General features: G+C 42.0%; 1 protein-coding gene across 2 annotated transcripts in view; it reads right to left on the bottom strand.

Moving 5' to 3' along the window:
• ELP1 (elongator complex protein 1) overlaps positions 1-19,327 on the bottom strand; it is a 75,950-nt gene that overhangs the window by 16,279 nt on the left and 40,344 nt on the right. For both annotated transcript variants that reach the window (XM_035016124.1, XM_035016123.1), the window contains exons 27-36: positions 18,694-18,817; positions 17,680-17,777; positions 16,001-16,202; positions 13,241-13,302; positions 5,229-5,291; positions 4,786-4,846; positions 2,809-2,922; positions 2,210-2,306; positions 778-905; positions 160-314 (exon numbers count right to left, since the gene is read on the bottom strand). In XM_035016124.1, coding sequence (XP_034872015.1) covers positions 160-314; positions 778-905; positions 2,210-2,306; positions 2,809-2,922; positions 4,786-4,846; positions 5,229-5,291; positions 13,241-13,302; positions 16,001-16,202; positions 17,680-17,777; positions 18,694-18,817 — 1,104 coding nt within the window. The remainder of the gene's footprint in view (positions 1-159; positions 315-777; positions 906-2,209; positions 2,307-2,808; positions 2,923-4,785; positions 4,847-5,228; positions 5,292-13,240; positions 13,303-16,000; positions 16,203-17,679; positions 17,778-18,693; positions 18,818-19,327) is intronic.

Genomic DNA, 19,327 nt, shown 5'->3' with positions numbered 1-19,327 from the left:
AGACAGCTTAAACATAAGCCTAGGCTAATGTAACTATGGAATATTATGTTTTTAAGAAAAAGAAAATCTTTTGCTTTGACTTTTAAGAGTTCATGTGAACGTAAGAACCTGTGAAATGACTTTTAAAAAACGCACATTCTGTCTCTGAGGAAAACTTACAGGTGTAGCTGAATTCTGCTGGTGAGTGAGAGTCCAAATTTCTGGAAGTGACCTTTCCATCAGCTGGAGGGTATCTTCAAAGGCCTTCTGTAATTCCCTTCCTTGCTCATCAAACTCAAAGAGAAAGAGCACCTTTAAAATATGGTATACTTCCTCTAGAGAGAAGAAATTTGAGAAAGTGGTTAACTTGGGTGCCCAGCTCCACTGCTAGGATCATAACACAGTTTCTTTCCCAAGCAAAAAAATATTTAATATCACCCTACAGTTGCCATGTCCTGCATCTTCTTCTGTCTCCCCAAATGCTGGAGTAATTCAACCTATCTACTACAAAAAGAAAAAGGAACACCCTGGGGCCCAAGTAGGAAGCAGTGTCTTCATAATCCTTTTCCCTGGCTTTGATGCTAATGTCTCCCAGCAGGGCTGGGTGGGGGCCAGTGCAGGAAGGCTCCTAGGTTCCCAGCTGAGGGTGGTTCAGGAACGTGCCCTGAAATGACACTTCCTGCTGAAAGTTTCTGTCTTTCCTCAAGTTGGGAAAACTGTATCTTAATTATTTGCTAAACTCTGTGCTATCCATTTACTTTTTTTTTGTGGTAAGAATCATCAGTATTGAGAATATACCTTTCAATTTCTCAGTGCTCTGTACAACTTCACTGAGTGCCTCCAAAAGGGCCAGATCCTCCAGCGGACTCCCTTCTTTGAGGCTATGCTTCTTCCGCTCTGCTTTGCGGCGATTCTTAGATGATCGCCTGTTAGAAGACATTGGAAAGATGTTATAAAAGGGGATCTCTTTGCACTGAACAGATTAAAATGAATGTACCTGTTGGCCACAAACTTTCTGGGAACCCAGAGTCTACAGATGGTATGTATATGTGGGGGAAAATGGTAATGAGGTGCTGGGAGTGACAGCTAAAATAAATTGGGAAAGGCAAGAGTTACAGGCAGGAAATAATAAGGAAAACCCTAAGAAATAGTAGCTGGCCTTGAAATTTTAATTAAAATACAGAGTAAAATGAGGTTATATTTGATAATGACAGCTGGAACAACAGAACAACCAACTTAAATTTTATAATGAAAAACAAGTTTAAAGTAAAATTTAAATAAGGAGACACAGACATAGCACACTGAAATTTGGATATAACAAAATATATATGAATCCTGTATCTTTCCTGCTCAAAGGTCTTTAATTACACCACCTGTCTTGTCCTAACTGTGAAAAGCCTAGTTTCTAGCTGCCTCTCTTGCAGTTTCTGATCACCCCATATAACCTCAGAAATATCTATTCTGAATTCCTAAAGCATGATTCAGTTTATTATTTTTTTTTTTAAGATTTTATTTCTCAGAGAGAGCGAGCATGCACAGACACACACAAGTAGGGGGGACGGCAGGCAATGGGAGATGGAGAAGCAGGGAGCCCGATGCGGGGCTTGATCCCAGGACTCGGGGATCATGACCCAAGCTGAAGGCAGATGCTTAACCGACTGAGCCACCCAGGCATCCCGTCATGATTCAGTTTAAATACACAATCTTGCATTGTTTTATGCTTCCCAAGGATGACTATAGGCTCTTATAACTCACATCTCCTTAAAAGTTTTTGGTAATATCCACTACAACTAGCATATGGGTGTTGGGACCAAATGCTACACTGTGTAAGCATGATGACTTGTTTTACGTTAATAGCCTCTTCTAATCCTGACTTTGAACTGAAGATGCCTGATACTTTTTTTATAATCTTTTAATTTTTTCAGCACCCATATAATCCAGTCACCTAATATTTGTTAAATGAATAAAATCAGATGTCATAAAAATTGAGTACCAGTGTAAGGGCCTCGTGGGCACAAACACACAGTCCATGAAGCTGCAGCAGAAAAACATTTCAACACCAAGTCTAATTTCTTAGATACGTGGGGAAAGCCCTTGCACACCAAATCCTGGCCTTGAGCTCTGTTCTCTCTCTCCCCTGCACTGTCCTGATGAGAAACTGACCCCCTTACTTGCACTTTCTCCATATGCCCAGGGCCTGGCCAATGTGCTGAATAAACATGATACATACGCTGATATCCTGGAGTTGCTATGAGAATATTTGTCGCTCATGACACTGCTAGTTTCAGAGAAGAGGTCTGACTCTTGACCCTGGGGCACCTCATCATCTAGAAAAGAAGAACCAGACACAGAATGAAAACTCCCTGCTGATGTAGGTTTACCTTCGGTAGGGTAAGTGGACTAGAGTTAACCAGGGCATATCTGACGATGGATGAAAGTTATTATAAAGTAGATCTCAAAGTGAAATGAGATAATATTAAATACAGTTATTCCTACCATACACCAGCGCACCAGTACCAAGCTTATTTTTTCTTTTCTCTCCTTTCTGAAAGCAAAGGAACCTTTGGAGGCAAGGAGGCTCATTTTGCTCTGCTTGGTGGGGGTGCAGGGAATGTGTGGCAGAGCTCTTCCCATTCATGCTTGGTCCTGCCCCTAGCCCTCCCCAACACGCACAAACACAGACATACACAGCCCCTAAGGGGTTTCACAGAGGCCTTAGATGTCCCCCAGCATGGTAATCACAGTGCAGGAGGCACAATAAGCAGCTAAGACAAAGTGTGATGTGTCCCCACCATGCCCAAGCGTCCATGTCTCCATGCAGACACTCACCCAGATTCACCTGCTGTGCCTGCTCCTTGAGCTCTCGAACCACCAATAAACGCTTTTTATGGCGACTGAATGTGGCTGTCTGAGAGTCCAGAAGTGCCATATAATTCTTCTGGGCTGGAGGTGCAGATGGAAAATAATTCGAGCAAGATGTTTAAGTAAAGAGAAAAACTCGATAAAGGCAGTGAGGGAGTAAGAATTTAACAAAAAGAAACAGGTTACTAGGTTTTCCAAGCAAGATTTTTTTCCTTAATGAGAATTAACCTACATTGTTTTAAGAGAACGAACTACATGTTGAAATTTCAGATTTCAGAGTGCATTAACATCATCCTAGAACATTCTCTAGCACTAAATTAGTAACATCACCTGAACAAAGACTAGGTACCCAAGAGCAGACCAGCAAAGAAAAGGAGTATACAAGGAAGCTGTTAACAAAAACAGGACAGTCACTGAGATGCTTCTGAAACATAGGTATTAGGCCTATGCAGATGAACAGTCAGCATTTTTCTAGGTGCTCATTAGGGGAGAAAATCCAAGCAAGAGATGGCTAGATGGATGCCTAGAGGGTCAGGATGGATGTTTTTAGTAACCAGTTAAGGGTACCTAGGTGAATGATATGAAAAGAATCCTCCCATGGTGTTAATGAGGATGGGGGAGGGGGATGCAGGCAGGGTAAGCATGTGAGTACGTGTACACATCACAAAGGCCAGATCTTACTCACAGGGTAGACTGTGCTAAAAAAGGCAGAGCTTAAAACCAACCCCCCACTGCTGGAAATCTCTGTAAGCCAAACTGATATCCTTCTCTTCCACTTTGCTTTTAAGGAGTCATAGTTATCACCCAAGTGTTCCAGAACTGGTAAAACTCACCTGGTTCAATATAAAAATATACCCTCCACTTAGATTTACCAACTGTAAACATTTTGCTTCCTGTTTCTCTCCATACACACACACAACTATTATTTTGTGGAAGCTTTTGAGAGTAGGTTGCAGATATGATCCTTCCCTCTTAAATACTTCAGAACATCTCTCTTAAGAATAAGGACATAGGGGCGCCTGGGTGGCTCGGTCGTTGGGCATCTGCCTTTGGCTCAGGTCGTGGTCCCAGGGTCCTGGGATTGAGCCCCGCATCGGGGTCCCTGCTCTGAGGGAAGCTTGCTTCTTCCTCTCCCACTCCCCCTGCTTGTGTTCCCTCTCTCACCGTGTCTCTCTCTGTCAAATAAATAAATGAAATCTTAAAAAAAAAAAAAAGAGTAAGGACATTATTATGATCTCATGGGTTGTGGGATTGAGCTCCGTGTCAGGCTCTGCACTCAGCAGTGAGCCTGCTTAAGATTTTCTCCCTCTGCCCCTTTCCGGACTCTCTAATAAATAAATAAATCTTCAAAAAAAAAAAAAAGAATAGGACATTATCTAACATAAGCACAATACAACTATTAAATGCAAGAAATCAGCCACTGACAAAATACTGTATTATCTAACACCTAGTTCATATTCAAGTTTACCAACTACTCCCAAATACAAAGACTGTTTTTTTTTTTTAAAAGATTTTATTTATTTGACACAGAGAGAGAGAGAGAGAGAGTGCGCACAAGCATGGGGAGCAGGAGAGGGAGAAGCAAACTCCCCGCTGAGCTGGGAGCCCAATGCTAGGCTCAATCCCAGAACCCTGAGATCATGACCTGAGCCGAAGGCAGACACTTAACCAACTGAGCCACCCAGGCAGGCACCCCTACAAATATAAAGATTCTTAACCATATCTTATCACGTATTTTTAACATTCAAGTATTTTATATACTACCATTTGACAGTTTAGCATATTTAAAAAATCCTGGTCAGAATTAAGTATTACACTCAGTGAAGAACTCTGATCAACTCTATGTAACACATGATTCAAGGATGTAATAACAGGGAGTATTCTTCTCTCTCACTTCCCCACCTCTACACTTCCAAATGTAGAATTCTGAGATGTAACCCTTACCTTCTAAAATGGAAGGCTTTATGTTGGTTTCTATTATATCTGGTCTGTTATATTTGTATACCTAAAAGGAAAAAGACAGTAATTTTAGGCAAGAAAACTGCAAGTCACTGTAGAATTAAGACACTTGGAAGGAAATGGATGACTTTCAGAGGTCACCAGGTTATTTTCAAGAGGGGCAGGCCTCTACAAGCTAATGAACATTCAACTCATTTCAGTTAAAACCAGTAATATTTCACATTTACAAAACGGACTAATTCCAAACATCAAGAGTAAATTTTTTAAATGGTTTTAAAAATACTGCTTATCCTTAGGCCAGGAACCTAAACTATTTTGACTTGGTTTCGCTAGCCTCAGAAGACAAGGGATTCCCGTTGACCCTGTCCCCCCTGCACTCTCGCTCTGCTGAGCACCTAACACAGGCAGGATTTTAAAAGTTCTCCTACCAGTCTCAGAGCTTCTTCCCAGGCAGCTCCTTCTAATAATAAGAGCACAGCTTCTTCGTAATCCTGACAAGGAAACATCAAGGAAGATAACAGGTAAACAGAACAAGCGTGTCAGACGCCACCATGACCAACTGCAAGGCTGCCTCAGAGTGGCCTCTCCTCCCGCCTTTCCCTTACGGTCCCAGTCCCTAGAATCACGTCTGGCCTCCAGTCCCTGCTCAGTAAACAGTGATGCAGAAGACAATGGGTGCGGTGGGGGGAAGGTACACATTCTGGAAATAACCACAGAACACATGGCATCATCTCCCTGCGGCCCTGAGCATCGAAACCCCCAGAGAGGCCTGACAGAAATGCCAACCACCTCAGGTACACCACCCAGTTCGATTCGACAGATTTAGGGGCTTTTAAACTTTTCTTTTTGCTCTTTAATGTTTTTTTTTTTCCCCTCCAACTTTTATTTTGAAACACTTCAAACCTACAGAAAACTGAGAGATGAGGGTAATAAACACCTGCATATCCTAAGTCTTCAAGCATTTTTGATATCTGTAGTCTTACCAGTAAAAATGTTTGAGCATGTACCGCAGTATGTAATTACTTAATGTACTCATAAAGCATATGAAACAAAGCATTTTTATAGGTCCGTTTCGTGTTTATCTCTTAATACTCAAGTACAGTTGACATACAATGTTATTAAATCAGCTTCAGGCTTACAACACAGTGATCGGACAGCTCCGTACGTTACTCAGTGCTCCCCACGGTGAGTATAGTCCTGAGAATCTGTCATCACACAACGATTCCAGAATTACTGACCATTTTTTTTTACTGTCTAGTCCAGTGGCTGTACTTTTCATTTCCATGACTTATTTATTTTATAACTAGAAGTTTGTGAAACTGGAAATAAGTGAAAAAAAACACTTTTTTTTTTTAAAGGGGAGGCAGAGAGCTGAAACCAAGAGTCGACACTTAACCGACTGTGCCAGGCGCCCCTGTATTTCACCATTTTAAAATGTGTTTTGTGGGGCACCTGGGTGGCTCAGTCAGTTAAACGTCTGAGTTTTGTTTCGGCTCAGGTCATGATCTCAGGGTCATGAGATCGAGCCCCATGCCAGGCTCTGCGCTCAGTGCGGAGTCTGCTTAAGATTCTCTCTTTCTTTCCCTCTCCCTCCCTACCTCCTTGCTACTCTCTCTCCCTCCCTCTCAAATAAATAAATAAATCTTTAAAAAGAAAAAGGTGAGATACATAAAACAACTGGCTGCGTTTCATCGAGTAGTCACGGTGATAAAAAGAAGGGGGGATAGGCATGCATTAGATTAAGAGAGATTTAAGAGACATAAGATACAAAATGCAACACATGACCCTAGACTGGAACCTATTTTGGATCAACCTACTGTAAACAATTCTGGAACCACTGAGGGAACTTGAATTTTAATTATTACATAAATTAAAATGTATTAACATGAAAAGACAAAGATCATAAACAAATAAAGCAAATTTAAAAACAGCACAGTGTAATTTCATTTGGGTTAAAAATGCATGCATGTGTGTGTGTGTGTGTGTGTGTGTGTGTGTGTGTGTACAGAGAAAGAGCACCGTATGAAGAATTAGAAATAGAAGGGAATAGTAGCAAACTCTTGAGTGGTAGGAATGACATGCTTTATTTTCTTGTTAATTACTTTCAGCATTTTAAATAATCTACAATACATACATACTACTTTAAGTTACTTTTAATTAAAAATATTAAATAAAAGTAAGCATTTTCTTCCCAGACCCCAGTGCATATGCCCCACTAACAGGCCCATACCACAGGTCCATGAAGGTACATAGGTATGTGCTGTTTGACCCGCAGAGAAAGAAAGGGGAGGGGGGTGTTTTACCAAGGTGACAATCACATGACATACAAGCACTCTGAAGTGTACAATTTGTGGCATTTTCTGTGTTCACAAACCTTTTTTAAAATCACCTGATAAAACACTCCCATTTCTCCACTCCCTTCCTCCTCTGGTGACCTCTGATATACCCCTTCTCTGGGTTTGCCTACTCAGGACATATCATACAACAGAAACCATACAATAGGTGACCTTTTGTGTCTGGCTTCTTTCACTAAGCATAATGTCTTCAAGATTTATCCAAGTTGTAGCATGTATCAGTTCTTTGTTCCATTTTTTTAAATTAATTTTTTCGATTATAGTAAAATGCACATAACATAAAATTTACCATTTTAACCATTTTTTTTTACTGTCTAGTCCAGTGGCATTAAGTAAATTCACACTGTCGTGAAACCATCACCACCATCCGTCTCCAGAACATTTTTCACCTTACAAAACTGAAACTCTATACCCGTAAAACAATAAGTTCTCATGTTCCTCTCCTTCAGCCTCTGGCAACCACCATTCTACTTCCTGTCTCTATGATTCTAACCACTCTAGGTACCTCATATAAGTAGAATCCTACCATACTAGTCCTTTTATATCTGGTTTATTTCACTTTTACATCAACATGGATGGGACTGGAGGAGATTATGCTAAGTGAAATAAGTCAAGCAGAGAAAGTCAATTATATGGTTTCACTTATTTGTGGAACATAAAGAATAGCATGGAGGACATTAGGACAAGGAAGGGAAAAATGGAGGGGCAGAATTGGAGGTAGAGATGAACCATGAGAGACTATGGACTCTGAGAAACAAACAGGGGTTTAGAGGGGACGGGGGAGGGGGGATTGGTTAGCCCGGTGATGGGTATTAAGGAGGGCACGTACTGCATGGAGCACTGGGTGTTATATGAAAACAATGGATCGTGGATCACCACATCAAAAACCAATGATGTATTGTATGGTGACTAACATAACATAATAAAATTAAAAAAAAAAAAACATTGAAGCATCCATCTGTTTTACATTCCTTTTTATGACTGAATAATATTCTTCTGTGTGTGTACAAATGCTGTGTGTGTGTGTCTGTATCTGACGATTTATCCATTCATCTCTCATTGATGGACATCTGTGTTGGTTCTTCCTTTTGGTTATCATAAATAATGCTGTTATAAACATTTGCATACAGGTTTCTTTGCGGACATGTTTCCATTTCTCCTGAGTAGATACTTAGGAGCGGAACTGTTGGGTAATATGTTTACATTGAATTTTTTTTTTAAGATCTTATTTATTCATTTGAGATAGAGCGAGCACAAGCAGGGAGAAAGGCAGAGGGAGAGGGAGAAGCAGGCTTCCTGCTCAGCAGGGAGCCCGATGCGGGGCTCCATCCCAGGACCCTGGGATCATGACCTGAGCCGAAGTCAGATGCTTAACTGACTGAGCCACCCAGGCACCCCATATGTTGGACTTTTTAAGGAACCATCAAACTGTTTCCCATAGGGGCTGTGCCATTTTACATTCACAGCAGCAATGTACGAGGGTTCTTATTTCTCCACATCCTTGCCAATTTTTCATTTTTTTTTTTATTAAAGCTATTCTAGTGGGTACTGTGGTTTTGATTTGCATTTCTTTAATGAACAATGAAGCTAAACAACTTTTCATGTGCTTGTTGGCCATTTTTATGTTTTTTTTTTTTTTTAAGATTTTTTATCTATTTATTTGACAGAGAGCACAAGCAGGGGGAGTGGTAGGCAGAGGCAGAGGGAGAAGCAGGCTCTCCGTTGAGCAGGGAGGCCAATGTGGGGCTTGATCCCAGGACCCTGGGATCATGGCCTGAGCCAAAGGCCGACGCTTAACCAACTGAGCCACCCAGGCGCCCCCATTTGTATGTTTTCTTGAGAGAAATAGCTATTCAAGTCTTTTGGCCATTTTAAAAATGGGTTGTTTTGTCTTTTTGTTGCTAAGTTGTAAAATTTCTTCACATATTCTGGATATAACAAGAAAACTATAAACCAGTATCGCTCATGGACAAATACAAAAATCCTCAAGAAAATTTTAGCAAACTGAATCCACCAATAATGAAAAAGGGTAATACATTATGACCAAGATGGGTTTAACCTAAGGAATGCAAGATTGGTTTAACATTCAAAGATCAATGTAATTCATCCTAGCACTGGTCTAAAACAGAATACCTTAGTTGAAAATGCATTTGACAAAATCCAATACCTCTTCATGATAAAAACTCTGAGAACCAAGAATAGAAAGGAATTTCCTCAACCCAAGAGGGCAAGGATTGGCAATTTTTTTCTGTAAAAGGCTAGATAGCAAATATTTTAGGCTTTGTGGTCAGACCATCTCTGTCACAACTCCTCAACTCTGAGGTTGTAGGTACAAAAACAACCACAGAATATATGTAAACAAATAGGTGTGGCTATGTTCCAGTAAAACTTTCTACAGATGGCCAGCTAGATTTGGCCCATAGACTATAGTTTCCCAACTCTAATGGCCCTACCAGGTTCTCACATCTATTAAAAAAAACAATAGCATGGGGCACTGGGTGGCTCAGTCAGTTAAGTGTCTGCCTTCAGCTCAGGTCATGATCCCAGGGTCCTGGGATCGAGCCCCACATCTGGCTCCCTGCTGAGCAAGAAGCCTACTTCTCCCTCTCCCCCGTGCTCATGCTCTCTCTATCTCTCTCTCTCTCTCAAATAAATAAAATCTTAAAAAAAAAAAAAAAAAGCAAACATCACACTTAATGGTGGAAGAGTGAATTTCCACCCTAATATCAGGAAAAAGACAAGGATGTCCACCAACCCTTACCATTTCTGTTCAACATTATATTGGAAAGTCCTAGCTAATACAGTAAGACTACAAAAAAATATAAAGGCATACCAATTGAAAAGATATAAAACAGTCTTTAGTCACAGAAGCCATGCTCATTAATATAGAAAATCCTAGAGAATTTACCCCCAACACTCCTAGAACTACTAAATAAGTTCACAGCAAGGTTGTAGGATATAAGGCCAACATACGAACAAAACTGTATTTCTACTTACTAGCAATGAAAAATTGGAAGTGAAAAACAAAAAAATACTAGTCAAGTCTTAACATGACCCCAGCTCTGACCAACACCTTGGCTGCAGTCCTGTGAACGACCCTGAGCCAGAGACCCTAACTAAGCCCTGCCCAGATTCTTGACCCACAGAAACAAATAGGTGTTTTTCATTTGAAGCTAAGTTTTGAGGTAATTTGTTATGTATCTGTAGATAAGTAATTCATCCAGTGTACATGAGTACAGGAGCAAAAGAGGTACTCACACATCACTGGTGGGAACACAAAACGATAGAGCCGCCGCCTCCTTATTAAGTTACGCATCCCACTTACCACGTGACCAGCATTCCCACTCACAGGTATCTATCCAAGTGAAATGCAAGGATCTGTCCTCACAAAGACGTACTGAACCAGTTTATAGCTGCTTTATTCTAACCTTAAACTGAAAACAATCCAAATGTACATCAACTTGTGGACAGATCCACAAATCGTGACCTATTCATCAAACAAAATGCCACTGAGCAAAATAAAAAGGAATACAAAGATACACAATATGACATGGATGAATCGCAAAAGCATTATATGACTTCCAGTTTCCAGTCCAACACGCAAGGAACTTGGAAGACATCCCTCCATTGTAACAAGTAGAAAGCTGAGCAGACTCTCCTTTGATCCACTGGAGAACTGAGGTCATAGGGCAAACTGTTGCCCCCAAGACTGGAGAGACAGACAGGCAGACACAGAGAGCTACAACTTACCAGAACAGGGCAGAGACCCACAAGTAGAGATCTCTACCAGAACCAGTACTGGGGTAGGAAAATCTAAACTGTAAGTGACCAGTGGCTGAAGGATCACTGTGGACAAGGTTAGAGCTGAAAACTCTACAGACGTCCAGACTTAGGGAGCTCCTACACTTTTGTGAGTTTTTACCTCCTTGAGCCCTACCAGGTTCTCACAGTATCAGATGAAAATCTGCTTCCGACAAGAAGGGAAAAGTTGTCATTTTGAAAATGCCCAGAGCATGCTGCTCTTAACAAGGCCTGCAGTCAAGAGAAACAATTTTGCCAACGCCTAACTAAACTTGGTTTGACCAGGGCCTAATTAATGTGAGGGAAGAGAAATACCCAACTCCAGCTCCCCTGGCCTTCCTGTCCTACCTAAGAAGTGAAAAATCTGAGACGCACTGGTGAAATTCAAGGTCCAGGGACACAGGCTCACTAAAAGACTGAGACTTAATCATATGCCTGTAGAACGCTTCTCCTCTCCCCACACCTTATCACCACATCACTAAAGACCTCTTTATAGAATTTCCTTACACCCCATACTTCATGGTAAGCTTCCAACAAAAATTTGCACAAAGGACAAAAACCATTTGAAGAGCCAGAGCAAGCAACAGAATAAGACTTAGACGTGGCAGGGATATTAAAATTACAAGGCCAGGAATTTAAAATCAGTATGATTACACCTGAAACTAATATGCCACTGTGTGTGAATTTTATTCCATTTAGAAAAAGAAAAAAAAGAGGTACGATTAATGTGCTGAATGCTCTAATGGAAACAGCAGACAACATGCGGGAACAGATGGGTAATGCAAGCAGAGAGATGAAAATTCTAAGAAAAAATTTTTAAAAAAATGTTAGAAAACAAAAGCATTATGTGAGTGAAAGAAGCCAGACTAAAAAACCACATACCAGATGGTTCCATTGATATAAAATTCTAGAAAAAGCAAAACTTAATGACAAAAAGCACATCAGTGTTTGGTAAGAGCTGAGAGTAGAGGGAGAAGGCTCACTGCAAAAGGGGAAGCAGGAAACTTTTTGGGGTGTTACAAATGTTCTATTACCATGGTTGTAGTAGTGTGACATGGCCAGGAGCATTTGTCAAAACTCATCCAACTGTTAATTTAAAATTGGTAGATTTTATTATATGTAATGTATACCCAATTAAAGATATACAAATTATAAATATATAAATTAAACATATATATATGAATTAATCTTCATTTATACAGAGAAAAAAGATGGTAGCATCTGATCCATTTAATTAACCATCTTAGATGATGTATCTTTCTACTCTAGCCTTGTTATTATGCATATTTTATTCATTGATGTTTTCAGCTCAATCACCCAACGTAATTTCTTGCTAGGATCTGTCAAATTTTAGTGATCTTCTTTCACTCACCCTTATTACATGAAAGACATGCAGGTAATTTAAAAGCACAATTATGTTATACAAATGTGCCTACTAGTAACAACTGTAAAAAACACTCTCTCATCAAAGGCTAAAACTCTACAAGGCAGTAATCCCTGGTGTCAACTATGTCCTATTAGTCCATGGCCAGTGTCAGTGCATAGTTTTTGTTGTTGTTTTGTTTTTTAATTTTTAAGATTTATTTATTTTAGAGGGAAAGCAAGTGGGGAAGGGGCAGAGAGAGAGAGAGAGAATCTCAGGCAGACTCCCCACTGAGCCCAGAGCCTGACGCAGGGCTCAAATTCACGACCTTGAGATCATGATCTGAGACAAAATCAAGAGTTGGACACCCAACCGACTGAGCCACCCAGGCGCCCCATGTCAGTGCATAGTTTTATTATTTTCATAACAAATTCAACAATCGCATCAAAAGCTGGTAAAGGTACTCATCTTCATAATCTGCTGGAAAATTGGAACCCATCATACTGCCTGAGATAAAAGACACTTCCAACAGTAAGAATGGTTGTAAAAGCCAGAAAAGTATCTGAAGTTCAATCCCTTTGTTTTAGAATGGTCCTTTCTCACTGTTTCTACTTGGCAAGTTAACATAAAAAGCACAACTCCCCTGAGATTTAATTTAGTACCTTCTACCAAGGTCAAACCACTAATGCCTATTGTGGTAGAGTTCTACCTTACAGAACGTATTGTTTAGAGAACTAATTTTTTAGAAGTAAGTTAAATTTAGATTTCTAAGTCAGGTCAGCAAGAGGGAAGATCTGCAGAGCAAATACTGTCTCTGGACTTCCTAATTACCCCAAGTTCCTTTAATTTTCATGATTGGTGAGGTACAACCGGGAAGACCTTCCTTGTTGACTGAGTGGCTGAAGGGAGGAAATGAGGTTACCTGGGCATACTGTTCCAAGACTGTGGCTGCATCACTGTGCTTCCTCTGCTCAACCAGCTTTCCTGCAAAGATAATAAACACTTGACCATAGTTGGCTTGCTAAGAACAGGATCACCAAAACTCAAGTTGAAATGGTTTTTGGAGGTACTTTTTTTTTTTTTTAAGATTTATTTATTTATTTGAGAGAAAGAGCAAGCATGCATGTGGGCACACAAGTGGCAGGGGCAAAGAGAGGGGAGAGAATCTCAAGCTGACCCCACACTGAGCACAGAGCCTAACACTCGGCTCTAACTCACAACCCTGAGACCACAACCCAAGCCCAAACCAAGAGTCAGACGCCCAACCAACTACACCACCCAGGCACCCCCGGAGGTACTTTTTAAATAAAAACAGTCCCCTACAAATTGGAGACTAAGCTCTACTGTATACGTTCAAATAGAACAGCTTTAAAACAGCATTTTCCAAAGTGTTCCCTAAGACTGTAGGATAATAAAAGGCAATACCAAAAAACCATTCTTGGGTCAAGTAAGTTTGTGAAACATTGGGCATAACAACACTCAACAGATTCCTTTGCTGATATGCTCATTAATATATCTTTATTATGTATCAAACTCTATACTTTGTGAATTTCTGTCAGGAAATAGGCAGGAATACCACAGAGTCCTATCTCAAATGGCAGTTACAATCTAAATTTAGCATAGAATGTGAAATCCATGTAGAGCCAAAATTAGCCATGAAAAAAAGCTTACAAAGGCACACATATGGGCAAATGACCTAGCATCTCCAGCTCATCCATTTCTTCCTCAAATAGGAAGAGACTGCTGTTCTTTGGTTGAGCACTAAGATGAAGGTAGTCGGCTTACGGGTCATGCAGTGTCTTTAGATGCTCGAATGACTCAGCAGTGGAGATAATCATGCTTTGAGAGGCACACAGGACCTGAAGTCGACTACGGGGCTGGCAGACTCATGTCTCCCATCTCATGCAAACTCCAGCGCATATGATCCCTGACAAAAGCAGGTATAATCATCTCCATAATTTCAACAGCTATCTTTCTCTTCTTGTATAAACTGCCTAAGTTAAAGTGCACATGAAGTGACTCTGCCTTATAACTTTTCTCAACAATCTCTGACCACCACCTTCCCTACCATTTTTGCTAAACATTGGGGAGAACTGGCTGTATACCATACAGCATGACAAACAGCAAGCTAAGAGTTATAAAGAACGTAAGAGAAGATAATAGGCCCTAAGAACAGAGCTGGAAGGTATGAACTACCAAAACATAAGTTTCTAGGGTACCTGGGTGGCTCAGTTGGTTAAGCGACTGCCTTCGGCTCAGGTCATGATCCTGGAGTCCTGGGATCGAGTCCCGCATTGGGCTCCCTGCTTGGCAGGGAGTCTGCTTCTCCCTCTGACCCTCCTCCCTCTCATGCTCTCTGTCTCTCATTCTCTCTCTCTCAAATAAATAAAATCTTTAAAAAACAAAAAAAAACATAAGTTTCTAAAGCAGAAATAACAATGGAGCCAGAATAAATAACTAAAAGACCTAATATAGGGAATTCTCAAAAACTAAAGAGTTCACCATGGAAATGAAGAGGCCTTGTAGAAGAGCCTACAGACCTAATAACCAGAAATGCCAGAAAAAGAAAAGTGATAACCTCACACATTTTTATGACCCAGAGAAAAAGGAAGAATGCAAATAGCTAAGGGGGACACATACATACATTTAACAGGATTTAATTTGGGATTTTTTCAGAACCGCATTTTCTTTGAAATCAAACAATATTTTTAAAACTCTTAAAACAGCAAGGGGGGTGGGTGCCTGGGTGGCTCAGTTGGTTAAGTGACTGCCTTCGGCTCAGGTCATGATCCTGGAGTCCCCGGATCGAGTCCCGCATCGGGTTCCCTGCTCGGCAGGGAGTCTGCTTCTCCCTCTGACCCTCCCCCTTCTCACGCTCTCTCTCAAATAAATAAATAAAATCTTTAAAAAAAAAAAAAAAACAGCAAGGGGAGAACATACAAGCACCGCTGAGAGGGCAGGGCGCCTATTCACCTCTTCTCCCAGGCCGTCCTTTAGCTCTCCTCCCTCTAAGGAGTCAGACTCTGATATAGGCTTGCCTCCGGTTCAGACGATCCCTAGACCGTGACACAGCTGAACTGCCTTTGCTCTCAGAATGCGTACATGTTTGGTTTTTTCTTTCACCTCATTTCTCATAAATGCTATTACGGTTCCCAACGATCTATTGTCTATACCTGAATGGCCCCACTCCAAAACTCATGTTTACCTTCTGACAGGGCACATGGCCGCACAGCTACTCTGCACTAGGATGTAAGTTTTGGCAAATGAGATGGAACACAAGGAACAGTGTAACTTCAAGGTCGCTTCCAACTTCAAGTGTTCTCCTACGGCTCTAGTTTTTTCCCCTTCCTAAGGCCTGGAATATGGGTATGGAGAAAATCCAGCTACAACCATCTGCCTGGGATGACAGAGCCACACAACAGAAGGACTTCTCAGTCCTTACGTGAGAGATACAAGCTTTCTTTATCATGCCACCGTATTTGGGGACTCTCACTGTAGCAGTTTAACCTTTACTTAAATAAACCATTCTAAATTATCTAACTAATTTTTATTAGTGAATATGAGACAGTCTCAAGGTATGCTGTCCTAAATTTACTTGCAAAATTGCCAAAGAAAGGAAGAAACAAAAAAACCTCTGGGAGAGTCCTCCCTTTAGAGGACCTAAACCACCACCCACGCTCACCTGCCAGAGTTCTGCCGAGGCCAGCCAGCTGGTCTTTGGTCAGGTCCAGCTGGGCCGCCGTGCAGACAGCTTGCCGCCAGCTACCACTAGCCAGAAAGGCATCGAGCGCTTTCTCGTGGGCACCACAGCGGGCCAACACAAGCCCGGCTGGCTCGAAGAGGCGCTCCCGTGTCAGGTGCTCCCCGTAAGCAATGCTGATATCCTGTGGCAAGAGGAGACGGAGGCTTGGTGAGGAAGGCAACAGTCATTTCTTAACCTCCGGTGTAGGCTATCTCAGCCACTACGTTTGAAAGTCTCTTGAATTACTCAGAAATATCCCGTGGTTAATCAGTGAACTCATTCTTCCACTCAAAACCTTACTGAGGATGTGCCGTGTATTGACACAGCAGATCATTACTGAGTACTCTTAAGGGCAGTGGGACTCACATAGCGATGCAGAAAATAAAAACAGGCAAAATCCCAAACAATAACAAGAACCACCACCAAGTTCCTGCTCTTGTGGCGACAGGCTTACAAACACAGGAAGGCCTGTGACGTCGTGATAAAAGGAGAGCGACGGGAGTGCTATTTCAGAAGGCTGTGAGGAGAACCACCCATGTGAAGGGTTATGGCACAGAAATCCAGGCCGAGAGCTACAGAGAGCACCGTGGCCATCTGGCAGAAATGTGTACGGAATACACAGGACGAAATAACAAGAAGGCTGGTGTGAGTGGAGAAGAGAGCGAGCCCGGGAGAGAGGAAGAGGCCGTGAAAATGAGTGCAAAGAGGCAGCCATTGGCCAAATTCTCTATCCGCAGGCTCAACATCAGGCAGGGACACAGAGCGGAACACAAGACACAGCCCCTGCCCTTAAGCGGCCCGCGGCCGGCAGGGAAAACAAATCAGTGCAGTGGCAGGTGGTTACGTGCCGTCACTGAGGTGAGAAGGGGGATCTGGGAGCTCAGGGTGGCACCTCGCCCAGGAACAGCTTTCTGGCAGAGGAGACCAAGAGTTAAAAGACAAGTGGGCCTAAAGGTAGGGGCAAGGAGAGGCCTGGAAGAGGCAGCCGATGCTAAGGGAGCAGGCGGGGGCCAGAGCAGAGCCGCGGGCGAACTGCAGAGGGCAGGGAGGGTGGCGGGGATGAGTAGTGGTTACGGGCCCAGGCTCCGGGGTCAGACAGCCTGGGCTCCACATCCCAGGCCGGCGCTTCACACTCCAGTGTCTGAGGCAAGTTGTTTCCTCATCTGTTTACCCAATCAGGTTGTCATGAGAATCACAGAATACATTTAGCAGATATCTGGCATGTAAGAAGAACTAAAGAGATGTCTGTTTAAACAAACAACTGAACTGCATCCCTTTCTTCTGAACTACACGAGAAAGATCTACATGCTTCAGGATGATCAGTCATGCGACAGCAAGGCTGGGCTGGAGCAAGGGGTGGGACAGAAGCCGGGAACCCCAGGGAGAAGCTGCCATGGTATTCATGATGAGGAATGGGGGACAACTCCTAGCTTTCCAGCCTGGGCACTTTCTTCAGAACAATAGCAGGTCAGGGCCATTCTCCCAGATAAGAGCTCAGGACGAGGTGACTGCGTTTGAAGATAAACCTTGAGGCCAAGAATGGCATTATGGACTCGGGATCCTTCCCCCTGCCAGCTAACGCACAAAGACAGAAGAGCCTCATTTCGCACACCACTCACCTTGTACTGCTGCGAGTCTGACGGATATAACTTCAGAGCTTCCTTATACAAGTTTTTATCTTTTACTAAGTTTAAGCATTCTGGGAAGTATTCGGGTCCTGAGGAATAAGATTCATACACACACAAGTTTAAGACTTTGGAAGCGTAATGAATTTCACTTGTACCAGTGGTCCCTACACAAAATCAACAAGGGACCTTTGTAAGACCTGCAGAATCAGAGTATCAGGAGTAACAGAATCCAGGAATTCTAATTTTAGCAAAGCACCCCAGCATATGTGAGGTATGAGAAACACAGGCTGAGATCAGAGTTCCATGTAAAAGGATGCTTTATACACTAGCCCTGATAAAGGACTCTCCAACCTTCTGTCTGCTCAGCCTCCTTCATTAGAATCAGCTGGGGAGCTTATCACCTGTGCAGATACCAGAGTCCCAGCCCAGCCCAGCTCAATCAGATTCTCCAAAGCAGCTTACTAACACCCAGGTAACTTCTTATCCCCATCCTAGCTCTCTGGAGAGAACTGCACCTGCTAAAGCCAGAAACTCCAGCAGGGGACAGGGACGGGGTGAAGCGGAACAACGTGAACCGTGCTCGTCCTAGTCCGTCGCTACCATGTACACCTGTGTCCTTCTGGGAACTGTCGGTGCGCATGGCCGCTCCCTCCAGACAAGCTACATTTCCCTCGGGTGTTGGCAAACACCAGGGGAGAAGAGTGCAATATCAAACAATTTTCATTCTGAGATACTGAAATGAATTTACGAGGTGATTATTCTTAACCCAAAAAGGATCTGCTCTATTTTTTTAAGTTAGGGAGCTCCTCCAATTCATTAAAAGCCATTTGCTTTGCCTTCAGCTTTTCAGATCATATGATAAAAGAAGGTGCACATACATAACTGTTAAAATTTCCAGGAGTGGAAACTGAAATCAGTCTGTATCTAAACTAACACTTTAATTTACCCTGCCTAGCTCCAAAGAAGACCTGAAGCAGAAATAAACATACTAATCCTCACACTTACCACATTTGCTGAGGTGGCCAATGGCTTTTTCATATCGTTTCAGGTATTTGTCTATGGTGAACCGCTGATAATTGGTTTCCATTTTCTTAAGCGTATTAAGAAATGGAAGATATTCTTTGGGATCCTAAAAAAACCCAAAAAACAAAAAACACCAATAGGAGATCTTTATTGCTTATGATTACATTTATTTATAACAATACAAATAACAATTACAACAATCAATAAACCCAAAGCTACATAATGTTTAAAATACGTACTATATTAGTGTATTATACATATTGTATAACTATATAAAATGAAACAACATATAACCAGTTGGGTGAAATTGCCTTAACGTATAGGTGAGGTGTTGTTTTGAGAATAATGATGACGATCTCCTATGCAATTTCACAAGAGCCACTTATTTCAGAGGCTAATAAGGAAAACAAGGTCAATCTAGAAGATACTCAACAAATGCATCCAAGTTTCTCCAGAAGTGCATCACATGCCCTCCCTCTGCCAGTTTTTTTTCCCAAAAGATTTCTTTAGAGAGAAAGAGAGAACACGCATGCTCCCATGTACGTGCAAGGGGGAGGGAGAGAGAATCCCAAGCAGACTCTGTGCTGAGCGCGGAGCTGGACGTGGGACTCGATCC

Source organism: Mirounga leonina, unplaced genomic scaffold, assembly GCF_011800145.1.
Source record: "Mirounga leonina isolate KUSES-001 unplaced genomic scaffold, KU_Mleo_1.0 Mir_170, whole genome shotgun sequence".
Taxonomy (NCBI): Eukaryota; Metazoa; Chordata; class Mammalia; order Carnivora; family Phocidae; genus Mirounga; species Mirounga leonina.
Note: the sequence above shows the minus strand (reverse complement) of the source record. Positions and strands in the feature narration are given on the sequence as shown.